We start from the raw sequence: 24169 nt of genomic DNA, 5'->3' as shown, positions 1-24169 counted from the left end.
CTTTCCAGCCACCTCCCTCCCACTCACTCTGCCCCCGACACACTGACAGCCTCCCCGTTCCTCAAACATGCCAAGTATGCTCCTGCCTCAGGGCGTTTGCACTGGCTGCTCCCTGGGCTCCAGTCTCTGCCTGGACCCCTGCTCTTCTTCCAAGCCTTTGTGCCATATCACCTTCTCAACACAGCCCACCTGGTCCCTAAATTTTAATCTGCCCTGCACTTCCCACCCTCTTTCCCTGCCCACCAATCACGGCACTCAGTGCAATCTAACCCACAACAGAAGCCACTCACCGATACAAAAAAATAAGCGAGGTGTGGTGGTGGGCACCTGTAATCCCAGCTACTCGGGAGGCTGAGGCAGGAGAATCGCTTGAACCCGGGAAGCGGAGGTTGCAGAGAGCCGAGATAGCGATGCACTGCAGCCTGGGTGACAGAGTGGGACTGTGTCTCAAGAAAAAAAAAAAAAAAAAAAAAAAGGGAGTGAAGGCTTGACACGCGCGTCAGCATGGTTGACCCTGAACATATTAGGGGCTCAGTAAGAAAAGCCAGATACAAAACGGCACATATTATATGATCCTACCTGTGAAATGTTCAGAGGTAATTCGCAGAGATGGAAAGGAGACTGTGGCTGCTGGGGAGAGGGGAGTGGGGTGTGACTGCTAAGGGGCACAGGTGATGATAGTGCTCTGAAATTGACCGTGGTGATGGTTGTGCAACTCTGAAACTACCAAAACCCGCTGGATGGCACACTTTACTTTTTAATTTTTTTTGACAGGGTCTTTCTCTCTCTCTTTCTCTCTTTTTTTTTGAGATGGAGCTTTGCTCTTGTTGCCCACGTTGGAGCGCAGTGGCGCGATTTCGGCTTACTGCAACCTCCGCCTCCCAGGTTCAAGCGATTCTCCTGCCTCAGCCTGCTGAGTAGCTGGGATTACAAGCATGCGTCACCACGCCTGGCTAATTTTGTATTTTTAGTAGAGACAGGGTTTCTCCATGTTGGTCAGGCTGGTCTTGAACTCCCAAGCTCAGATGATCTGCCCACCTCGGCCTCCCAAACTGCTGCGATTACAGGCGTGAGCTACCACGCCCGGCCCCTGTTTTTTTATTTTTCCTTTTTTTTTTTTTTTTGAGACAGAGTCTCGCTGTGTTGCCTAGGCTGGAGTGCAGTGGCGCCATCTCTACTCACTGCAACTTCTGCCTCCCAGGTTCAAGCAATTTTCCTGCCTCAGCCTCCCAAGTAGCTGGGACTACAGGTGCCCACCACCACGCCTGGCTAATTTTTTTTGTATTTTTAGTAGAGGTGGGGTTTCACTATGTTGGCCATGCTGGTCTTGAACTCCTGACCTCGTGATCTGCCTGCCTCGGCCTTCCAAAGTGCTGGAATTATAGGCGTGAGCCACCTCACCTGCCCTTAGCGTTTTTTGTAGAGACGGGAGCCTTACTATTTTGCCCAGGCTGGTTTTGAACTCCTGGGCTAAACTGATCCTTTCTCCTTGGCCTCTCTAAGGGCTGAGATTACAGGTGTGATACCCTGTGTCCGGCCAAGGGTCTTGCTGTACTGCTCAGGCTGGAGTGCAGTGGTGTGATCGTTGCTCACTGCAGCCTGGAACTTCTGGCCTCAAGCGATCCTCCTGGCTTGGCCTCCTAAAGTTCGGGGATGATAGAGATGAGCCACCAGACCCAGCTGAATTGCACACTTTAAATAAATGAATTCTGTATCTCCAAAAAGCAGAGTTATCATCTTCCTATACTGTGTTGGTCACCACCTCAAACGTCCAACGTCAAGTCCCCACTCCCCCTCACCCTAAAGTCCCGTGGGAGATGCCCCTCCTTCTGAACCCTCACAGTTACAAACATTTACCCAGGTCCTCTGGTGGTCCCTGTGCAATTACTTTTCCTCATGCAATTTCCATCAGCCTTCAGGATAACACTATGGTTAACCCCATTAAGAAAAAAAAGTTTCCAATGTGATATTTTTTTTGAGACGGTGTTTCACTTTGTCACCCAAGCTGAAGTGCAGTGGTGCAATCTCGGCTCATTGCCACCTCTGCCTCCAGGTTCAAGCGATTCTCATACCTCAGCCTTCCAAGTAGCTGGGATTATAGGGGCCTGCCACGACGCCTGGTTAATTTTTGTATTTTTTTGTAGAGACAGGGTCTTGCCATGTTGTCCAGGCTGGTCTCAAACTCCAGACCTCAGATGATCTGCCCACCTAGGCCTACCAAAGTGCTGAGATTATAGGAGTGAGTCACTGTGCCTGGCCTCAATGTGATTTTTTAAAAAAAGGCTAATCAGGTGAAGCAGTGGGAGTGGAGAAAACGAAACATAACAAAACAAAATGAAACAAAGACATCTGCAACGGGTTGTGACAATTAGTTGTAAATACCACTGCACTCAGACCAGCTCATGTTATTTTTTTATTGCAGTAAGATATATATAAAACGTTGCCCATCTTAATTAATCATTTTTCAGTGTGCATTTCAGTGGCATTCACATTGTTGTGGAACCATCACACCATCCATCTCCAGGACTCTTTTTTTTTTTTTTTTTTTTTGAGAGTCGCGCTCTGTTGCCCAGGCTGGAGTGCAGTGGTGCAATCTTGGCTCACCATAACCTCTGCCTCCTGGGTTCAAGCGATTCTCCTGCCTCAGCCTTCCGAGTATCTGGGAGTACAGGTGCGTGTCACCATGACGGGCTAATTTTTCTATTTTTAGTAGAAACGGGGTTTCCCTATGTTGGCCAGCCTGTTCTCAAAGTCCTGACCTCGTGATCCGTCTGCCTCGGCCTCCCAAAGTGCTGGGATTACAGGCGTGAGCCACTGTGCCCAGCCCAGAACTCTTTTAATCTTCTAAAACCCAAACTCTGTGTCCATTAATTAACTCCCCATGCCCCTCCCCCCAGCCCCTAACCCCCACCGTTCTTCTTTCTGTCCCTGTGGATTGGGCTCCTCTAGGTGACTCAGACGTGGAATCACTCAGTTCTTGCCCGTTCAGCATAATGTCCTTCAGGTTCATCCAAGTTGTAGCGCTTGTGGGCGCTTTATTCCTCTCTAATGCTGAATAATTTTCCATGTTACCCCCTACTTTTTTTTTTTTTTTGAGATGGAGTCTCACTCTATTGCCCACGCTGGAGTGCAGTGGTATGATCTCAGCTCACTGCAACCTCCGCCTCCCGGGTTCAAGCAATTCTCCTGCCTCAGCCTCCCGAGTAGCTGGGATTACAGGCGTGCGCCACCATGCCAGCTAATTTCTGTATTTTTAGTAGAGATGGGTTTTGCCATGTTGGCCAGGCTGGTCTCAAACTCCCGACCTCAGGTGATCCACCCACCTCAGCCTCCCCAAGTGCTGGGATTACAGGCGTGAGCCGCTGTGCGCAGCCCATGTTACCCCATATTAAAAGGAGGGGACATTGGCCGGGCGCGGTGGCTCACACTTGTAATCCCAGCACTTTGGGAGGCCGAGGCGGGTGGATCACAAGGTCAGGAGATCAAGACCATCCTGGCTAACACAGTGAAACCCCGTCTTTACTAAAAATACAAAAAATTAGCCAGGCGTGTTGGCAGGTGCCTATAGTCCCAGCTACTTGGGAGGCTGAGGCAGGAGAATGGTGTGAACCTGGGAGGCGGAGGTTGCAGCGAGCTGAGATTGCACCACTGCACTCCAGCCTGGGTGGCAGAATGAGACTCCGTCTCAAAAAAAAAAAAAAAAAAAAAAAGGAGGGGACATTGAGGCAACAAAGCTGGGGGGTGGCAGGGTCAGAACGCACATCCAGGTTGGTCTGACTCCTGTACCCACCCCAAGTGCCCGGTTACCCGACCCCTCCCACAGGGCCACCCCTCCCATCCCCTGGGCCACCCTCCTCCCACTGTGTGCCATTCTCTCCTTTGGGCTTCTCGCAGCACTTGGTGGAGCCCAGAAGTCTTTGTGAAGTGAATGGACTTGGGTGCCCGGCTGGGGGTCAAGGTGGGTGGGTCCTGGCTGTGCAGCGCCCTGGGTCAGACTGCCTCAGACTCAGCCTCTGCTCAGTCAAAGCTGCTCCCATGACCAGGGCTGCTCCACAGAGTTGCGCAGCTTACAACCTATACACCTGTACACAACAGCCCTGCCAACCATCCTGATAGCCCTGGAGATTCCCAAATCCAGGACGCCTCAGGGCTCTGCTTCGAGAAGGTGCAAGAAACAACACAACGTAGAGGCCACCCGGGATGAATGAGATGTCCCCCAGGAAGCAGATAAGCAGAGGAATGGTTTCCAGGGGATGCGGGAAGGGAGGAAGGAGGAGTGACAGCTTCATGGGTATGAGTTTCCTTTTGGGGTGATGAAAATGTTCCAAAACTAGAAAGTGGTGCTGGCTGTCCGTGCATCTTGTGAATATACCAAAAGCCAGAGAATTGTACACTAAGAAATGGTTAAAATGGTAACTTTTGTGTTATGCGCATTTTTTTTTTTTTTTTTTTTTTTTGAGATAGAGTCTTGCTCTGTCACCCAGGCTGGAGTGCAATGACACGATCTTGGCTCACTGCAACCTCCACCTCCCAGGTTCAAGCGATTCTCCTGCCTCAGCCTCCTGAGTAGCTGGGATTATAGGCATGCACCACACTAAGAAATGGTTAAAATGGTAACTTTTGTGTTATGTGCTTTTTTTTTTTTTTTTTGAGATGCAGTTTCGCTCTTGTTGCCCAGGCTGGAGTGCAATGGCGTGATCTCGGCTCACCGCAATCTCTGCCTCCCGGGTTCAAGCGATTCTCCTGCCTCAGCCTCCCCAGTAGCTGGGATTTCAGGCATGCATCACCACACCCAGCTAATTTTGTATTTTTAGTAGGGACGAGGTTTCTTCATGTTGATCAGGCTGGTCTCGAACTCCCAACCTCAGGTGATCTGCCCACCTCGGCCTCCCAAAGTGCTGAGATTATGGCATGAGCCATCGTGCCCAGCCCATTTTTTTTCTTTCTTTCTTTTTTTTTTGAGATGGAGTCTCACTCTGTTGCCCAGGCTGGAGTGCAGTGGTGTGATCTCAGCTCACTGCACCCTCTGCCTCCCAGGTTCAAGTGATTCTCCTGCCTCAGCTTCCCGAGTAGCTGGGATCACAGGCATGCGCTATGATGCCTGGCTAATTTTTTCATTTTCAGTAGAGACAGGTTTTTGCCATGTTGGCCAGGCTGGTCTCGAACTCCTGACCTCAGGTGATCCGCCTGCCTCAGCCTCCCAAACTGTTGGGATTACAGGCATGAAGCACTGTGCCTGGACCATTTTGCCACAGATGTACCCTGCTTGCTGCATCTTCTCCAGCTTTAGAGCCATCCCAGGGCCCCTTATGTATTCCAGGGTCTTAACCCCCATTCTTAATGTCACACTGAGCCATTCCACTCAGGACATTCCCAGCAGGATGCCTTCCAGGAACATCTGCCTTTGGATTGGGTCCAGAGTTTTACTCAAACAAAAGCATCACTAATGGTTGAATCTTCTCTGGCAGTGGCCCATCTGCTGGGAAGACATTCAGAGACATGGGGTGGTTTCTGGGGTGCCCAAAACCCACCTCCTCATAAGGCAGCTTTGGCTGGGTCATTCTTGCAGGCCAGGTGGGAAGCAGCAGATAGAGGCTAAAGATCCTGCCCTGGGACTGAGTTCATGCCCAGTACCCCTGGGGAATCAGCCTATCCTTGCGGCGCCTTCTTGTCCTGGAGCCAGGGCGGCTGGAGATCTTGCAGTTCAGGGCTTGGAAATCACACCTTCCGAGAGCATCAGCTGCAGCTCTGGGAGAAGAAGTCACTGGAGAACCAGAGTCCTGGGTTTGAGTTCCTTACTAGCTGTATGGCCTTTGGCAGGTTATTCAGTCTCTCCGTGCCTTGTGCCTTAGTTTCCTTACCTGTAAAATGAGGATTAAAATAGTTTTGACTGTATATGGGCTTTTAATTGAGATGAAAGCCATGTAACAGAAAATTAACCATTTTAATACTGTGGCCCCAATTCAGTGGCATGTGCATTTGCAACGTTGTGCAACCACCAGCTCTACCACATTCCAAGCATCTCATTGCTCTGGGGTTGCTTTGAGGATTAAACGCGTTCGTGTTTGTAAAGCTTTAGAATGGTGCTAGGTATAGTAAGCCCCAATGGAGTGTCAATTAGTGGTAGGAATAATTAGTAGAACAGTAATAACGGGCAACTGAGCCAGGCGTGGTGGCTCATGTCTGTCATCCCAGCACTTTGGGTGGCTGAGGCAGGTGGATCACCTGAGGTCAGGAGTTTGAGGCCAGCCTGGCCAACTTGATGAAACTCCGTCTCTACTGAAAATACAAAAATTAGCCTGGAGTGGTGGCAAGCGCCTGTAATCCCAGCTACTCGGGAGGCTGAGGCAGGAGAATCGCTTGAACCTGGGAGGCGGAGGTTGTAGTGAGCCGAGATTGCGCCACTGCACTCCAGCTTGGGCAACAGAGCAATACTCCCTCTGAAAAAACACCACCAAAATCCAAAAAAAGCTGGAGTGGGTGTTGGTGGCGATATTAATTCCCTTCTCTGGGGCTGGAGGAGGAGGGAGTGGGGTTCTCACTCCCCTCCAGGCCCCAGTTTCCACTTTGAGCTCTCTGTACCCGCAGGGCTGTGACACCTCTGTTTCCCACGCAGAGTCATTGTCCTCCCTCAATGTTGGGCAGCAGGAGAAGCGGACTTAACGCCTTTTGTGGTGGTAACAGCAGCTAACGGTGTTAACGTTCACTTTGCTCTGTGGCAATGGCTGCGCAGAGCTGGGCATTTCCTGGAGGAGCCCGGGTTAGGAGAGTCATTCCCGGATCCCACGTCGACCAACTGCTCACCCTTGTGTTACTGCAGCAGCCACGCGCTATCATTTTTACTCCAGGAGCCATGCGCTATCATTTGCTGCCACCTTGCGACAGGGATGGGAACTTTGTGTCCCATTTGCACCCTTGATTACGTTAGCCAAGAGTGTGCTGGGCACCTGCTGCCTGCCTGCCAGGTCCCCAGTAAGATCCTTGCCAACATGCGGGCAGGTGAATAAGGCAGCCACGGCCCCTGCCCTCAGGGAGCTCACAGTCTCCTGAGAGAGACCGCCAGGAACCCACAGATAGATAAAACGAATAAATGCAATATTAGAATGTGATGCAGGCTAGGAAGGGAAGAGAGGTGGTTTTCACGGGGTGCAGTGACATACTTGAAATAGATCAGGGGTTGTCCATCTCCCTGGCCACCTCTGACTTCCCCTGCATGAAGGGGTGAATTCACCCCACGCTGGCATGTAGTAGGTGCTCAGTAAATGTTGAATGAGTGAACACATGGGTGACAGCGCTGTCCAGAGCCAACTTCTTGGCTCTTGTAGGCTAAACAGATGAGGAGTAGCAAGGCAGGACCTCTGGGAGCAAGGCTGGTCCCCCAGGAGTCCTGGGAGGGCTGAAAGCGGTTAAGTGTGAGTTAAAATGAGGGTGATGGACAAATGTCACTCTCCCAAGGGAGGCCTCCTTACTCCCTGTTTTATTTATTTATTTATGTATGTATTTATTTATTTATTTATTTATTTATTTATTTATTTATTTTGAGACAGAGTCTTGCTTTGTTGCCCAGGCTGGAGTGCAGTGGCCAGGTAACAGCTCACTGCAGCTTCGAACTTCTGGGCTCAAGGGATCCTCCTGCCTCAGCCTCTGGAGTAGCTGGGACCACAGGCACGTGCCAACATGCCTGGCTAATCTTTTTTTTCTTTTTGCGACGGAGTTTTGTTCTTCTTGCCCAGGCTGGAGTGCAATGGCGCAGTCTCGGCTCACTGCAACCTCCGCCTCCTTGATTCAAGCGATTCTCCTGCCTCAGCCTCCTGAGTAGCTGGGATTACAGGCATATGCCACCATGCCCGACTAATTTTGTATTTTAGTAGAGATGGGCTTTCCTCATATTGGCCATGCTGGTCTCGAACTCCTGACCTCAGTTGATCTGCCCGCCATGGCCTCTCAATGGGCTGGGATTACAGGTGTGAGCCACCGCGCCCGGCCTAAATTAAAAAAATTTTTTTTTTGTAGAAATAGGGTCTTGAGGCTGGGCGCGGTGGCTCATGCCTGTAATCCCAGCACTGTGGGAGGCCGAGGCGGGCGGATCACGAGGTCAGGAAATCGAGACCATCCTGGCTAACACAGTGAAACCCCGTCTCTACAAAAAATACAAAAAAATTAGCCGGGCGTGGTGGCGGGCGCCTGTTGTCCCAGCTACTCGGGAGGCTGAGGCAGGAGAATGGCGTGAACCCCGGGGGACGGAGCCTGCAGTGAGCCGACATCGTGCCACTGCACTCCAGCCTGGGCGACAGCGACACTCCGTCTCAAAAACAAAACAAACAAACAAACAAAAAGAAATAGGGTCTTGCTATGTTACCCAGGTTGGTCTCCAACTCCTGGGTTCAAGTGATCCTCCCTCTTCGGCCTCCTAAAGTGTTCGGATTACAGGCGTGAGACATCGCGCCCGGCCTCTTACCTGTTTTAAATTGTCCTTTCTCTCCGCTGGCTCCTTGAGCCCCTTTTTTGCTTATTTTTCTCTCGTTAGAGTTTTTCACCACCTCACACATCATATATTTGCCTTATTTATTGAGTGCCTGTCTCCCCACCGTAATATAAACTCCACGAGGGCAGGGATTAGTCCGTGTGGCTCACCGGCGGCTCTCCAGCGCCTGGGCAGGGCTGACCCCCAGCAGGCGCTCTGGGAAGATGTGCAGAGTGGGCGCAGGTGCATGCGCGGGGCGTGGGGCGGGGACAGGTGGAGAAGCCAGTCAAACCCAAGTGCAGCGGGACGAGGGCGAGGTTAATCTGAGCGAGAAAAGCGTAAACTGTGCTTATCTACAAGCGTAAACTGTGCTTATCTACAAATGTAAACAGTACTAACTGTCTGCCGGACGCAGGGTCCGGGGCGGGTCGGCCTCGACTCAGGGTCCGCTTGGAGGCAGAGCTAGATTAGCGCGGGGTCGTCCTGCGGCCGACTATTCCCGAGGCTGAGGACCTTGGAGGGCGGGGCCAGTGAAGGGGGAGGGGACTTCCTGAGGTGTGACCAGTCTGGAGAAAGGACTGGGCTGAGGGCGTGGTCAAGCAAGAAACATGTAAAACAGGGGGCGGGGCTAGAACCAGAGGGGAGTTCGCCTGGGGCGGGGCCAGAGTGGGGCGGGACCAGTTAGGGGGCAGGGCCAACCTGGGCGGGGCCATGGCCAGGGACGTGGGCGGGGCCAGGCCGGGATCTTCGCTGTCCCGGGTCCTGGAGCTCTCTCGGCCCGGCAGGTCTCGCTCCCGCCCATCCGGCCTTCCACTGCTGTCCTGGCCGCAGGGTGTTCAAGGCGGGACGCCCCAGGCTAGCGAGCCGCGATCGGGCCCCGCCTCAGGCGCTGCGCTCTGGGACAGGCGGGCGCGGGAGCCCGTAAGCGCTCAGCTCCCGAGCCAGGCGGGCTTCCAGGGCACTTCCCCTAGTTGCATTCCCGAAGACTCCGGAGGGCGAGGGTGAGCAAAGCTGCGGGGACCTGCGTGTGCATGCGTGTGCGAGTGCCTCTACGTGTGTGTACGTGTGTGTGCATGTGCGCACGGGTGTGTGTGCGTGTGCGCACGTCTGTGCACACCAGGGGAATTGTGTGCGTGGAGTTGGGCAGGTGCGTGTTGCAGGGAGCTGGGTGTGTGTGCAAAGTTGGAGGCGTGTGCAAAAGCAGTCCTGTGTGGGAGGGAAACCTGCGTGTGTGCATGTGTGTGGTAGAGACAGTGCCTGTGAAATGTGGTGAAGGCTGTGTGTGTATGTCAGGGTGTCTGGGAGGAAAATGGGAGGGCAGGCGCAAGGAGACTTGGGGGTGGGCTGTAGGCCAGCAAGTCTGTGGCAAGCTGTGGGGTGCATGCGTGAAGAGAACCGTGGGAGTGTAAGAATTGCAAATGTGTGTGTGTCTGTGTGGGTGGCAGGGAGGCTTCTGGGGGCCCTCAGTGTAAAGGGGTGGGGGTAGAGGAAATTTCGGGGGTGCTGACTGCTCTTGGAAGGCTGAGCGTGGTCTGGGGCCATGGCTAATGACAGGGAAGCTGTTGGGGCTTGGCCTGGAGTAATTTGGGGGTAATATCAGCCTTCTCAATTTGAAGGCTGGGGAGCTGTGTGGGTGGGGCCAAGGGCTGCCCCTTACACTTGGTGGGTGGTGTCCCTGCTTCCAGAGGTGAGAGCTGCAACCTCACCAGTCACCCCTTGCCCCAGGCTCCGTGCACAACCCTGCCTGGTGACCTCCATTGGTGCTCCAGCGTGAACATGGTGCAGAGATACCAGTCTCCTGTCCGAGTCTACAAGTACCCGTTTGAGCTGGTCATGGCGGTGAGTGACTCCTCATTCTTGGGCCCCCCACGTGACAGTTGGAGGGACGTGAGATCAGCTATGGCGGGAGGAAGACGGAGCTCCTTAGACTCCCGGATCAGAAGGAATTAGTGAGCTACTCAGCTGACCTGGTGGGTTTATTCTAACCAGTGACCCCTCTGTCTGACCATCCTATCCTCTGCCCAGTGACCAAAACACAAAGTCTTTCTTCCTTCTCCTTGTTGAAGCTGACCTGCTCCCTTACTTTAGACTCTCCTGATAGAAAACAAAGGTATCAGAGGCCAAGCCACTGCTGTCGTTTCATATAATGGCATATCATAGTGATAAATGGAATGGTGGTGATAATGACAACAGCTGTCCATTGAATGTTTACAGCACTGTCTTAACAGATGATGCTTCTTCCAATACCCAATAGCTGTTATTATTCCCATTTCACCTCCATGAAACTGAGGCTTTGACAGGTGAAGGGATGACACGAAGTTCTGTATCTACGCAGATGTGGAGTCAGGGCTCAGATCCCCACAGAGGAGACTCTAGAACCTCACATTTGACCACAGAGCCCTCCTTCTGCTCACAGACCCCCCTTCCTCCCCTCCAAGGAAGCTGACACCGGGATGAGAGAGAGAATGAGTGGGTAGGTTTGCTTTGTGATGTACTGTGTGTTGTGCAGCAAGTCATCTGGAGGCCTAGAATTGGCTGCCAGATCCTTGGCCCCCAGGATCACTGGTCTTTGCACCCTGGGGGCAGGAGCTGGAGATAGGTGGACGTGGAATTCCTTCTTGGCTCCATCCCTCTGCCTCTCAGCGCTTCACTTCCCTGCTCAGTAACACGGGGACAATGCTACGAGGTTGTGGGGAGGAGTAAATGAGATAATTATTGGTGCTCCTGGCTGTGTGCCAGGCATACAGTAAGAGCTCACAAAATATGCTGTCGCTGTTATTACACCAAAGTCTTGTAAATTAATGTATTGAAAGTGTAAGAAACATTATCATCCACCCCCGTCTGTCCCACCCCAGCACTGACTGCTTAACCCCAGCCTTCTATCCAGGGACTTTCATATCTCTTGGTGGCTGTGTGTGTCTGTGTGTCCAGTCCTGTCTTATTCTATGAATCTACATGCGTATGTGTTTATTGTCACACAGAGGATTTAAAAGCATCACCAAAATCATCCACATACGTTGTGCTTTTACAGGCAGAAGGTTCTAGGACAGTAAAGAGTCAGGAACTGGCTTAGGGTCATATTCCAGCTCCCCGATTGACTAGCTGAGTGACTGTGGGGCAAGTCACTTCACCTCCATGAACCTCCACTCCCCATCAGCAAAATGGGAATCTCCTCGCTTCCAAATCTGGTGTCATGCTGTGGATTAAATGAATCAATGTGTATAAAGTTCCCGGTACAGGGCTGATGCAGATCAAATGCTCAGTGAGATCCAGCTATGATCATTACTGTTTTTGCAAGTGGCTGTGTGACTTTGCTTCTGTGTAATGGGAGTGGAACACCAGGGGATGGTGAAGAGATCCAGGCATGTGAATTCAGATGCTTTATGGTTCTGCTGTGCTCTGTCATGCCCTGGTTGTATGTTTTCAGATAGTTGCTGAACTTAAGCCGGGTGCGGCGGCTCACACGCCTGTAATCCCAGCACTTTGGGAGGCCGAGGCGGGTGGATCACACGGTCAGGAGATCGAGACAATCCTGTCTAACACGGTGAAACCCCAACTCTACTAAAAATACAAAAAAAATTAGCCGGGCTTGGTGGCACGCACCTGTATTCCCAGCTCCTTGGGAGGCTGAAGCAGGAGAATCTCTTGAACCCAGGAGGTGGAGGTTGCAGAGAGCCGAGATTGTGCTGCGACACTCCAGCATGGGTGACAGAGCAAGACTCTGTCTCAAAAACAACAACAACAAAAGTTGCTGAACTTTTCTGAGCCCCATTTTCTTTTATTTTTTCGAGACTGAGTCTCACTCTATTGCCCAGACTGGAGTGCAGTGGCGTCATCTTGGCTCACTTCAACCTCTGCCTCCCAGGTTCAAGCCATTCTCTTGCCTCAGCCTCCTGAGTAGCTGAGATTACAGATGCACACCACCACTCCCTGGTAATTTTTGTATTTTTAGTAGAGACGGGGTTTCATCATGTTGGCCACGCTGGTCTCAAACTCCTGACATCAAGTGATCCACCAGCCTCAGCCTCCCAAAGTGCTGGGATTACAGGGGTGACCCACTGCATCCGACCCCTATTCGTATAGCCTTAAGTGCTACATTCATGGGCATGGCTTATTTTCAAGTGCAATGATTGTAAATACTTTTGAGAACCCTAAACATGACAAATTAAGTTGGAATTTATTAAGCACATGCAGTCGATGGTTTTCCATCCTATAGAGCCTTAAATTAAGGGTGATTATTTATGTTTATCGACCACTTATTGTCACTTGGTAGGACTGGGCCCTGTGGGAGGCAAACAGACACACACACACACACACAATCATTTTCATCTTCATGACAACCTTATGAGGCGTATATAGTCATCCCCATTTCACAAATAAAGAAAATGGGGGCTGGGCGCTTATTCATAGAATAAGACAGGACTGGACACACAGTCCTGCCCTCGAGCCTGGGCAATAGAGCAAGATTCTGTCTCAAAAAAAAAAAAAAGAAAAAAAAGAAAAGAAAAGAAAAAAGAAAACAAAAACAACAGAAAAACTATATGAATAGGACCAGTAACGTACTTGCATTGCCTTTATTGGGTATGTTAAACTTATTGTGTAAGCTTCATGTTCCACAAATGAAGGCAGGGCTCCATTTACTCCCTTTGCTGTTGAGTCTCTAGGTGCTGACACCTGTGGGTAGAGTGAAAAAAAGGGTTTCAAATCTTTATTATCTGGGGCCAAGTACGGTGGCTCATGCCTGTAATCCCAACACTTTGGGAGGCCAAGGCGGGCGGACCACCTCAGCTCAGGAGTTTGAGACCAGCTTGGCCAAAGTGGTGAAACCTCGTCTCTACTAAAAATATAAGAAGTAACTGGGCGTGGTGGCAAGCACCTGTCATCCCAGCTATTCAGGAGGCTGAGACAGGAGAATCACTTAAACCCCGGAGGCGGAGATGGCAGGGAGCCGAGATCGTGCCATTGCACTCCAGCCTGGGGGAAGAGTGAAACTCTGTCTCAAAATAATAATATAATAATAATAATAATAATAATCATCATCTTCCTTATCTGTACCTGCCTTAATTTAAGTCATTTGTATTTTTCAAAGGGACTGCCATAACCATGTCATTCTATCTTCCATACAGTTCTTGTCTGTGAAATGGTCCCAAGCCACAGCAACACTGCCAACAAAGCCACTTTGCCGACTGTTTACAAAACATTATTGTCCCCAAAATAGCTGCATAACTCAACATAACTTGCACACTGTGGAGGCACAAAAGGGGTTTTCTATGCTTAATGTTCGTCTTTGTTTCTCAGTTAAACACTTGCCCTCAGATTGGGTCAGATGCCGGGGAAGTTTCAGATGAACTCAGCTATTTTCACTGCATCCGAGTGAGCAGAAAAGCTGGCCTTTCAGTTTTTCTGTTTAACAAAACTGACTTCAGAATCAAAATGCCCCTGGCTTCTTCAAAAGTCCACTGACAATGACACAAATGACTGAAATTGGGCTTGAGTAATTGATTACAAAATTGTGCTTTGAGGTAACCTTTCTAGACCTGGCTTTAAAAATTTTTAAAAATTAATACTCTCACTTCAAAAATTTATCTAGTCAAATAAATGGAGATTTCTCTGCAGATCCCTTCCCACAAATTTTGCTTCTAAAGGGAAGGATTCTAGGGGATATCTCCTCCTCCCAACTATTTTTTTTAAGACGGAGTCTCGCTCGCTCTGTCATCTTAGGTTGGAGTGCAGTGGCATGATCTTGGCTGACTACAACCTCCGCCTTCTGGGTTCAAGTGATTCTCCTGCTTCAGCCCCCTGAGTAGCTGGGACTACAAGTGCCCGCCACCATGCCCAGCTAAATTTTTGTATTTTTAGTAGAGTCAGCGTTTCATTATATTGGCCAGGCTGGTCTTGAACTCCTAACCTCAGGTAATCACCCGACTCAGCCTCCCAAAATGCTGGGATTACAGGCATGAGCCACTGCGCCCGGCCCCAGACACTGTTCTGAGTCTATTCACTTATTAATTCCTCATAGCCACCCCATGAGATGAGTTCTGTGGGCGGCCCATTCGACAGAGGAGGAGACTAAGGAGAGGCTTATCCAAGGCTCCAAAGCAAACACGTAGCAGGTGGGGACTCAACTTCAGGCAGTTCGGCCCCAGAATTTACATCCCAACTACGAGCTCTACCATTTTTCAGAGCTGGATGGAGGAACTGAAGTTACTGAGGTGGCGTCTGGGCCAAGTGCGTGGTTCCAGCAGAGGCAGTTACCATCAGGATGCCTTTAGCCCTTCGGGACCCTGCAAGGGAGAACACAGCCCAAGCCTACAGGCCCTGGCCCCTGGCACACCTGCCAAGTCGGGGAGTGTTTATGCAACGCTACCTGTGGCCAGCCCTTTAGGCCAGCTCAGAGCCAGATCAATTATAGCAGCCTGATCTGTAGCAGAAGAGGAAACTGGGCTCATTAAGGTCCAGGAGACTGCCCCTCAGTGACCAGTGTTTATGATCCCACGGAGCCACAAACCGGGTGACTTAGAACAACATAAGTTCATTGCCTCACTGTTCTGGAGGCCGGAAGCCTGAGTTCACGGTGTGGGTGGGCCTCGCTTTAACTTGATTACTTGTAAAGACCCGTTCTCCAAATGAGGTCACATTCAGAGGTACCAGGGCTTAGGACTTCAACATATCTATTTTAGGGGATACATTTCACAGCTGGGATTTGAACTCGGGGAATCTGACCCCACAGCCAGAGCTCACAGCCAGACTTTCCGGATTCTGGCTCTGACTTTCTTTCTTTCCTTTTTTTTTTGACAGACTGTTGCTCTGTCGCCCAGGCTACAGTGCAGTGCTGCAATCTTGGCTCACTGAAATTTCCACCTCCAGGGTCAAGAGATTCTCCCACCTCAGTCTCCTGAGTAGCTGGGATTACGGGTGCCCACCACCATGCCCAGCTGATTTTTGTATTTTTAGTAGAGACAGGGTTTCACCATGTTGGCCAAGCTGGTCTCCAACTCCTGACCTCAGGTGATCCACCCACCTCGGTCTCCCAAAGTGCTGCGATTACAGGCATGACCACACCTGGCCTCCTTCCTTCCTTCCTTTCTTTCTTTCCTTCCATCACCCCTCCCCTCCCTTCCCCTTCCCCTCCCTTCCCCTCCCTTCCCCTCCCTTCCCATCCCCTCCCCTCCCCTCCCCTCCCCTTCTCTTCCCTTTCTCCCTCTCTATTTTATTTTATTTTATTTCTTTTTTGAGACAGGGGCTTGCTCTGTTACTCAAGCTGGAGTGCGGTGGTGCAATCATGGCTCACTGCAGCCTTGACCTCCTGGGGGTCAAGTGATTCTCCCACCTCAGCCTTCTAAATAACTGACACCACAGGTGTTCACCACCACACCTGGCTAATTTTTTTTTTTTAGACAAAGTTTCGCTCTTGTTGCCCAGGCTGGAGTGCAGTGGTTCGATCTCAGCTCACTGAAACCTCTGCCTCCCGGGTTCAAGCAATTCTCCTACCTCAGCCTCCCGAGTAGCTGGGATTACAGGCATGCACCACCATGCCAGGCTAATTTTGTATTTTTAGCAGAGACGGGGTTTCTCCGTATTGGTCAGGCTGGTCTCGGACTCCCGACCTCAGGTGATCCACCTGCCCTGGCCTCCCAAAGTGTTAGGGTTACAGGTGTGAGCCACAGCACCCGGCCGCACCTGGCTAATTTTAAAAAATATTTTTGTAGAGGTGAGCTCTCCCTATGTTGCCCATGCTAGTCCGAAATTCCTGGGCTCAAGCCATCCTCCTGCCTTGGTCTCCCAAAGTGCTGGGATTACAGATGTGAGCCACTGTACCTGGCCTTGGCTTTCCATAAACATTTGTGTACCAGCAGCAGTACTGTGGCTTTAGGAATGACCTGGTCCCCTTTTGTCCAGCCACTGCCCAGGTGTTCCTGTGGGGCCCCAAAGCCCAGTAGCTTCAGGTCACCTCTGTTTTACAAACCTAAATAAGAAAGATGGCTTGGAGGAGCAGAACTTCCCAAGCAAAAGGCTTTTCCTGTGGAGGAAGGGTTATGGAGGTGAGGTTCAGTCCTTCAGCAATTAAGTATTAAAATATTTAAAGACCTGGCCTTGTTGTATTGATAAACAGCTTGTAATTTAGCCAAAGTGTTATTAATAACAAGCCCCCTGTGAAGGTAAATTATGGTGGCTTAGGCCAAAAGCAGTTACAGTTGGATTCGCTGTTATGGATGTAGTTTTAACAAAGCAGCAGGGGCCTTATTTAAATGAGTTTAAATTATAGCTCCCTGGAGTCCGTCATCTGATCCTGTTGCTAACAGATTAAGGCAAGCAATGTTTTCTACCTTGAATGCTGCTCTGATTTGGGCTGGGAGCACAGAGGTGATCCACCGCCCTGCAAAGCTGTCTTCTGATTTCAGAGGGCCCTGAAATAAGTGTAAGGCCCTCATGCATTCATTTCTGTGTGCATTTATTTATGCATTCATGCATGTGTGCATTCCACAAATATTTTTTGAGCTTCTGCTGTGTACCGAAGCCTGTGCTGGGTGGATTCCTAGTACTTCTTTTTTTCTCCAATGTCAGAGGCTCAAATGTGCACTGATCTAGTACTTTTTTTTTTTGAGACAGAGTCTTGCTCTGTTGCCCAGGCTGGAATGAAATGGTGCCATCTGGCGAACGGCAACCTCTGCCTCCCAGGTTCAAGCGATTCTCCTGCCTTAGCTTCCCAGGTAGATGGGATTACAGGCACCTGCCACCATGCTCGGCTAATTTTCGATTTTAGCAGAGATGGGGTTTCACCACGTTGGTCAGGCTGGTCTTGAGCTCCTGACCTCAGGTGATCCACCCACCTTGGCCTCCCAAAGTGCTGGGATTACAGGTGTGAGCCACTGTGCCCGGCCTGATCGAGTACTTTTTGAAATGCATTGTTATTCTGTTCATTTGTTTCCTTGTTTCCTTGTTTATATGGCTATTTTTCATTAAGGGAAGCTCCAGGAAGACAAGGCTGTGTCTGTCTTCTCTGGTTCTTTTTCTTTTCTTTTTTTTTTTTGAGACAGGTCTCAGGTTGTCACCCAGGCTGGGGTGCAGTGGCACGATCACAGCTCACTGCAGCCTCGACCTTGCAGGCTCAAGCGATTGTCCCACCTCACCCTCCCAAGTAGCTGGGAGTACTGGCATGCACAACCACACCAGGCTAATGTTTGTATCTTTTGTAGAGACGGGTTTTTACCACTTTGCCCAGGCTGGTCTTGAACTGCTGGGCTCAAGTGAACTGACTGTCTCTCAAAGTGTTGGGATTACAGGCGTGAGCCACTGCACCTGGCCCATCTGGTTCTTTTGATGTGGTTCCTGCCCTTATGCAGCCCCCAGTATAGTCTACTGGGGGAGGGGGTGACAGACAAATGCCATGTATAACCATTCGTCATGGGGAAGAACAGGGCATTGTAGGAACACAAAGAAGGACCCACTGGAGGCCATAGGAGGGTCATTTGAGCCAGCCAGGCTGAGAGCTGTGGGGAAGCAGGGAGTGGGGAGGTGGGGGGTGCTAGGCAGGGTTTAGCCTATGCAAAGGCCAATGGGGCGGAACTTGTCTCTCAAAGAAGTGAACTAGCTTAATTGGACCCCAGTGCAAGTTAGAAAGTGGCTGGCAGCGTCGTCAGGGGCCAGGAAGCAGAGGCGTTGGAGGTCTGGAGGCATTCCTGAGACACTTGGAAAATTTAAAATAGCGTTTACCCTCTGCGCAAGATCCTGACATACCAGGTAAATGTCAAGCTGCTCTGGGACGGCCTCGCTAAGTCATCCGCCCTCCCGGAGCCATCAGGGGCACCAGCTGATCCTAGGAGTCCCTGGGCCCCGCTCCTGACACGTGGGTGAGACTCTGCAGTGGGTTTGTGCACACATGGGTGGCACCGGCTGACGTTTTCCCAGTGCTGGAGAGGCCAGGCGTTCTGAGGGTGAGTCTTCATCGGGAGGGGACACGGCTTCCCAGCCCAAAGGTACATCCAAGTGTGCAGAAGCAGGAACCAGTAAGAACTAGACCTGGCCGGGTGCGGTGGCTCACGCCTGTAATCCCAGCACTTTGGGAGGCCGAGGCAGGTGGATCATGAGGTCAGGAGTTCAAGACCAGCCTGGCCAACATGGTGAAACCCCGTCTCTTCTAAAACTACAAAAATTAGCTGGGCATGATGGTACACGCCTGTAGTCCCAGCTGCTCAGGAGGCTGAGGCAGGAGAATCGCTTGAACCGGAAGGCGGAAGATGCAGAGCCGAGATTGCGCCACTGCCCTCCAGCCTGGTGAAGGAGCCAAAAAAAAAAAAAAAAAAAAAAAAAAAAAAAAAAAGAACTAGCTGACTTTGGTCGTGTTGCAGCCATGGGATAGGGAACTTGTTAAAAACAGGCAAAACTGGCCGGAGGCGGTGGCTTATGCCTATAATCTTAGCACTTTGGGATGCTAAGGCAGGAGGGTTGTTTGAGCCTAGGAGTTTGAGACCAGCCTGGGCAACATGGTGAGACCTTGTCTCTACAAAAAATTAAAATATGAACTGGGCATGGTGGTGTGTGCCTGTATTTCCAGCTACTTGGGAGGCTGAGGCAGGAGGATCAGTGGAGCCCAGGAGGTCGAGGCTGCAGTGAGCCGTGATCTTGCCACTGCACTCCAGCCTGGGTGACAAAGCAAGACCCTGTCTCAAAAACAAACAACAATAACAACAACAACAGCAAACAGGCAAAACTCCGCCTCTCCAGCTTTGTTGTTCATGGCTGATTCATTGTTTAATCCCTGTGGATAAACCCTGTTCTGACAACTGAGGGGGAGTTACTCATTTATTCACCTGCCCAGTAAGTGTCTTCCAGAACCTAGCTCTCTGAAGGTAGGGCTTGGGGCTGCGGCGCACCTGCTGACGTCCCCTGGGAGTGTAGACGTAGGTCCACTCACTCTGAGACTAGGGAGGCCGGTACTTATGTGAATTAATCTGCCAGGGATATATAGAAAGATGGTTCTATTTTCCTATTTTATTTCCCTTGCACCTGGCCATTCACTCATTCCTTCCCCCTTTCATTTATTTGAGAAATATCGGCTGAACATCTACAATGTCCCAGGTGTTGTACAAGGCACCAGGGAATTCAGTGGTAAATGAAACCTACATAGAGACGGTGGCATTGAGACTATAAACAAACAAACACAGACATAATGTCCTATTCCAAACCATGACAAATGCTTCTCATAGGGCTGTAGACCATCTAGGAGGTGGCTTATTCTTTTTTTTTTTTTTTTTTTAATTGCCCAGGCTGGAGTGCAGTGGTGAAATTATAGCTCACTGCAGCCTCAACCTCCTGGGTTCAAGCGATTCTCCCACCTCAGCCACCTGAGTAGCTGGGACTATAGGTGCCACCGAACCTGGCTAATTTTAAAATATTTTGTAGAGATAGGGGTTTTGTTGTGTTGCCAAGGCTGGTCTCAAACTCCCGGCTTCAAGTGATCCTCTTGCCTTGGCCTCCCCGTGTGCTGGGATTATAGGTGTGAGCCACTGCACCTGGCCTCACTCTATATTTTTTTATTGTGATGAAATACATGTAACATAAAACTTCCCATTTTAAGCATGTTAAGTGTACAGTTCAGTGGCATAAGTACATTCGCATTATTGTGTAACTGTCCCCACTGTCCATCTCCAGAACCCTTTCATCATCCCCAACCGGACTCTGTACCCATGAAACACTAACTCTCCACTCCCTGCTCCTCACTGCTCCTATTAACCAGTATTCTATTTTCTGTCTCTGCAAATTTGACCACTCTAGCTACCTCATAGAAGAGGAATCACACAATAGTTGTCCTTTTGTCTCTGGCTCATTTCACTGGACACAATGTCTTCCAGGTTCAGCCGTGTCGTGGCAGGTGCCAGGTGCCTCACTCCTCTTTAAAGCTGAAGAATACGTCATTGTATGACTCCATCAACTTTCATTTATCTATTCTTCTGTTGATGGACACGTGGGTGGTTTCCACCTTTTGATCATTGTATAAATGATGCTGCTGTGAACATTTGTGTACAAATATCTGTTTCAAGTCTCCATTGGTTTGCTCTTGTCCATTAAGAAAAAATCAACTGTGTGGTACCTGGCATTGTCCTTTAATTGTTGCAGCAACTCCAGAGCCCACCCTCTTAATGGCAGTGCTGTGCTGTTGTTCATTCATTCACCCTGTAAATGTCTATTGAGTGTTGATTATGTGCTAGTCATTTTTGCAAAGCACTGCAATTTCAGGGATGTCAGGGGCTGATGATGCTACTTCAGCAGTTGTGATGTGTGAAGGAATAAAACAGGCCCAACTGACTCAGCATCCTTTTCCTCTTTTTTTCTGAGAAAAACTGAGCCTCAGAGAGGTTGCTTTGAGAACATCCAGCTGTCAAGTGGCAGAGGTGGGGTCACATGTCGACCCTGTGCTGGGTCTCTGCCACTCCCCCACGCCCCGCCCTTGTCCTCTCATTGAGTCCAGGTGCCCTGGCTGCAGAGGCTGTTCTGACCCTGTGTCTCCATCTCATGTGTGTCCCAGGCTGGCTTTGCTGGGATGAGCAGTGGCTTTTCAGCTCCAGGGCCATCTGGGCACAGCTGTAATGATGGATTGTCTGCAACAGTCATCTCAGGACTGCTGGAACAATGTCAGCTTGGTTCTGCCAGGCCCACTTCCCTTCATCAGCTGGGTGACACTGCTGCCATTGGGTGGCTGATGACTCATTCAGCAAGCTCTACTTGAGCACCCCTACTAAAAGTTGGGGGGTCTACCCCATGGCACAGTCTTCAGAAGTAAAAAGGAAGGAAGCACTGATGCATGATGCAACACAGATGGGCTGAAAACATTGTGCTGAGTGAGAGAGGTCAGAGGCAGAAGGCCACGTCTTATGTGATTTCTTTCTTTCTCTCTCTCTTTTTTTTTTTTTTTTTTGAGACAGAGCCTTGCTCTGTTGTCCAGCCTGGAATGCAGTGAGGCAATCTCGGCTCACTGCAACCTCCACCTCCCGAGTTCAAACGACTGTTGTGCCTCAGCCTCCTGAGTAGCTGGGACTACAGGTGCACGCCACCATGCCCAGCTAATGTTTTGTATTTTTAGTAGAGATGGGGTTTCGCCATGTTGACCAGGCTGGTCTTGAACTCCTGACCTCAGGTGATCTGCCCGCTGAGGCCTCCCAAAGTGCTGGGATTACAGGCGTGAGCCACCTCACCAGGCATTATATGACTTCATTTCTTGGAACTATCCAGAGAAGGGAATACCTAGACACAGAAAGTAGACGAGTCGGATGAGTGGTTGTCTAGGACTGGGGTGACAGGGGAGGGGGCGGAGATGGGGGTGACTTCTGAAGGATACAGGGCTTCTTTTGAAGCTGATAAAAATATTCTGGATTAGGTATTGGTGATGGTTTTAAGTTCATGAATGTACTGAATAAAACACACTGGACTGCATACTTTATATTTTATTTTTTGAGACAGGGTCTCTCTTACCCAGGCTGGAGTGCAGTGGCAGGATCATAGCTCATTGCAATCTCAAGCCATCCTCCCGCCCCAGCCTCCTGAGTAGCTGGGACCACAGGCACGCACCATCATGCCTGGCTAGTTTTTTATTTTTATTTTTAGAGATGAGGTCTTGCTATGTTGCCCAGGCTGGTCTTGAATGCCTGGGCTCAAGCGATTCTCCCACCTCCACCTCCCAAAGTGCTGGGATTACAGGGTGAGCCACCATGCCTGGCCTGACCTGCATACTTAAAAAGGGTGAGTTATATGATATGATAATTATATTATAATTTTTTAAAATTTATTTTTATCTAAACAGTTTTTGGGGTACAGCTTTTTTTTTTTACATGGATAAGGTCTTTAGTGGTGATTTCTGAGATTTTAGTGCACCTGTCACACAAGCAGTGTACACTGTACCCAATGTGTAGTCTTTTATTCCTCACGCCCCTCCCAGTCTTCCCCTCCCAAGTCCCCAAAGTCCATTATATCATTCTTACACCTTTGCATCCTCATATATATACATATATATACATATATGCACACATATATATACACACATATATATACACATATATATATATATACACACACACATATATATATATATGTATATATATATATATATTGAGATGGAGTCTCACTCTGTCACCCAGGCTGGAATGCAGTGGTGTGATCTCGGCTCACTGCAACCTCTGCCTCCTGGATTCAAGTGATTCTCCTGCCTCAGCCTCCTGAGTAGCTGGGATTACAGGTGTGTGCCACCATGCCTGGCTAATTTTTGTATTTTTAGTAAATACGGGGTTTCACCATGTTGGCCAGGCTGGTCTCAATCTCCTGTCCTCAAGTAATCTGCCCACCTCAGCCTCCCAAAGTCCTGGGATTAGAGGTGTGAGCTACCGTGCCCAGCTTGCATCCTCACATCTTAGCTCTCACTTATAAGTGAGAAGATATGATATTTGGTTTTCCGTTCCTGAGTTACTTCATTTAGAATAATGACCTCCAGCTCCATCCAAGTTGCTGCAAAAGACATTACTTTGTCACGCCTGTAATCCCAGCACTTTGGGAGGCCGAGGCGGGCGGATCACAGGTCAGGAGATCAAGACCATCCTGGCTAACACGGTGAAACCCCGTCTCTGCTAAAAGTACAAAAAAATTAGCTGGGCCTGGCGGCGGGCGCCTGTAGTCCCAGCTACTTGGGAGGCTGAGGCAGGAGAATGGCGTGAACCTGGGAGGCGGAGCTTGCAGTGAGTCGAGATCGCGCCACTGCACTCCAGCCCAGGCGACAGAGCTAGATAGACTCTGTCTCAAAAAAAAAAAAAAAAAAAGACATTATTTTGTTCCTTTTTATGGCTGAGTAGTATTCCATGGTGTATATATACCACGTGTTTTAAATCCACTCATTGGTTGATGGGCGTTTAGGTTGGCTCCATATTTTTGCGATTGTGAATTGTGCTGCTATAAACATACATGTGTATGTGTCTTTTTCACATAATGACTTCTTTTCCTTTGGGTAGATACCCATATTTCAATTTTTTAAAAAAGAGTTGGCGGAGGTGGGTAGATTGATATCACATCTGTGCTGTGGTCCCCTAGACTTCCAGGGGGAAGAAAAGGGGTTGATAGGGAGACTCCTGAAGCATATGACAGGGGATGGGGGCACCTTACTCAGTGGCTGCGTAGTGGCCAGGGCCCCAAATCAGGCCTGCAGAATAGAAAAGGGAAGGGAGAGCATTGCGCTGGAAGATGCTGGTGCAGTTTGGATATTCTTTCTGCATTCTTACTGGACGTTTTGGGGTAAGTGGCATTCCAGTTTCCTTTGAATTTGAATGAGGAAGAGCAGGAAGGAAGGAAGGAGGGGAGGAGGGATCATCTGTCAAGTGATTAGCAGAAATAGCTTTTTGTACTTTACAGAATCTCACTCATTTTTAAAATTTAAATTTACTTAACAAATGGTAATGCAGAATGAACCATGTGCCAGGCACTGCTCTAAGCTCGTTACATGAGCTGACTCCTTTATTCCTCTGACAAGTAGCAAGGTAGCCACTTTTCTTACTCCCCCTTTTACACATAAACGAATTAAGGAACTGAGAGCTTGATGATTTTTTCACGCAGCTGATGAGAGGCAGAGCAGAGATCCCAATCTGGACCCCAGAGCCCACTCTCTTAAGGGCGATGCTGTGCTGTTGTTCATTCATTCACCCTGTAAATGTCTATTGAGTGTCGACT

At 49.8% G+C, this 24169-nt stretch overlaps 1 protein-coding gene across 1 annotated transcript in view; it reads left to right on the top strand.

Moving 5' to 3' along the window:
- Positions 1–9196: 9196 nt before the first annotated feature.
- The window catches only part of SEC14L5 (SEC14 like lipid binding 5), a 57833-nt gene continuing 42860 nt past the window's right edge, over positions 9197–24169 (top strand). The window contains exons 1-2 of the mRNA XM_030797957.1: positions 9197–9465; positions 10190–10303. Of these exons, the coding sequence (XP_030653817.1) occupies positions 10241–10303 (63 nt within the window). The 5' untranslated portion in view covers positions 9197–9465; positions 10190–10240. The remainder of the gene's footprint in view (positions 9466–10189; positions 10304–24169) is intronic.

Source organism: Nomascus leucogenys, chromosome 18, assembly GCF_006542625.1.
Source record: "Nomascus leucogenys isolate Asia chromosome 18, Asia_NLE_v1, whole genome shotgun sequence".
In the NCBI taxonomy this organism is placed as follows: Eukaryota; Metazoa; Chordata; class Mammalia; order Primates; family Hylobatidae; genus Nomascus; species Nomascus leucogenys.
Note: the sequence above shows the minus strand (reverse complement) of the source record. Positions and strands in the feature narration are given on the sequence as shown.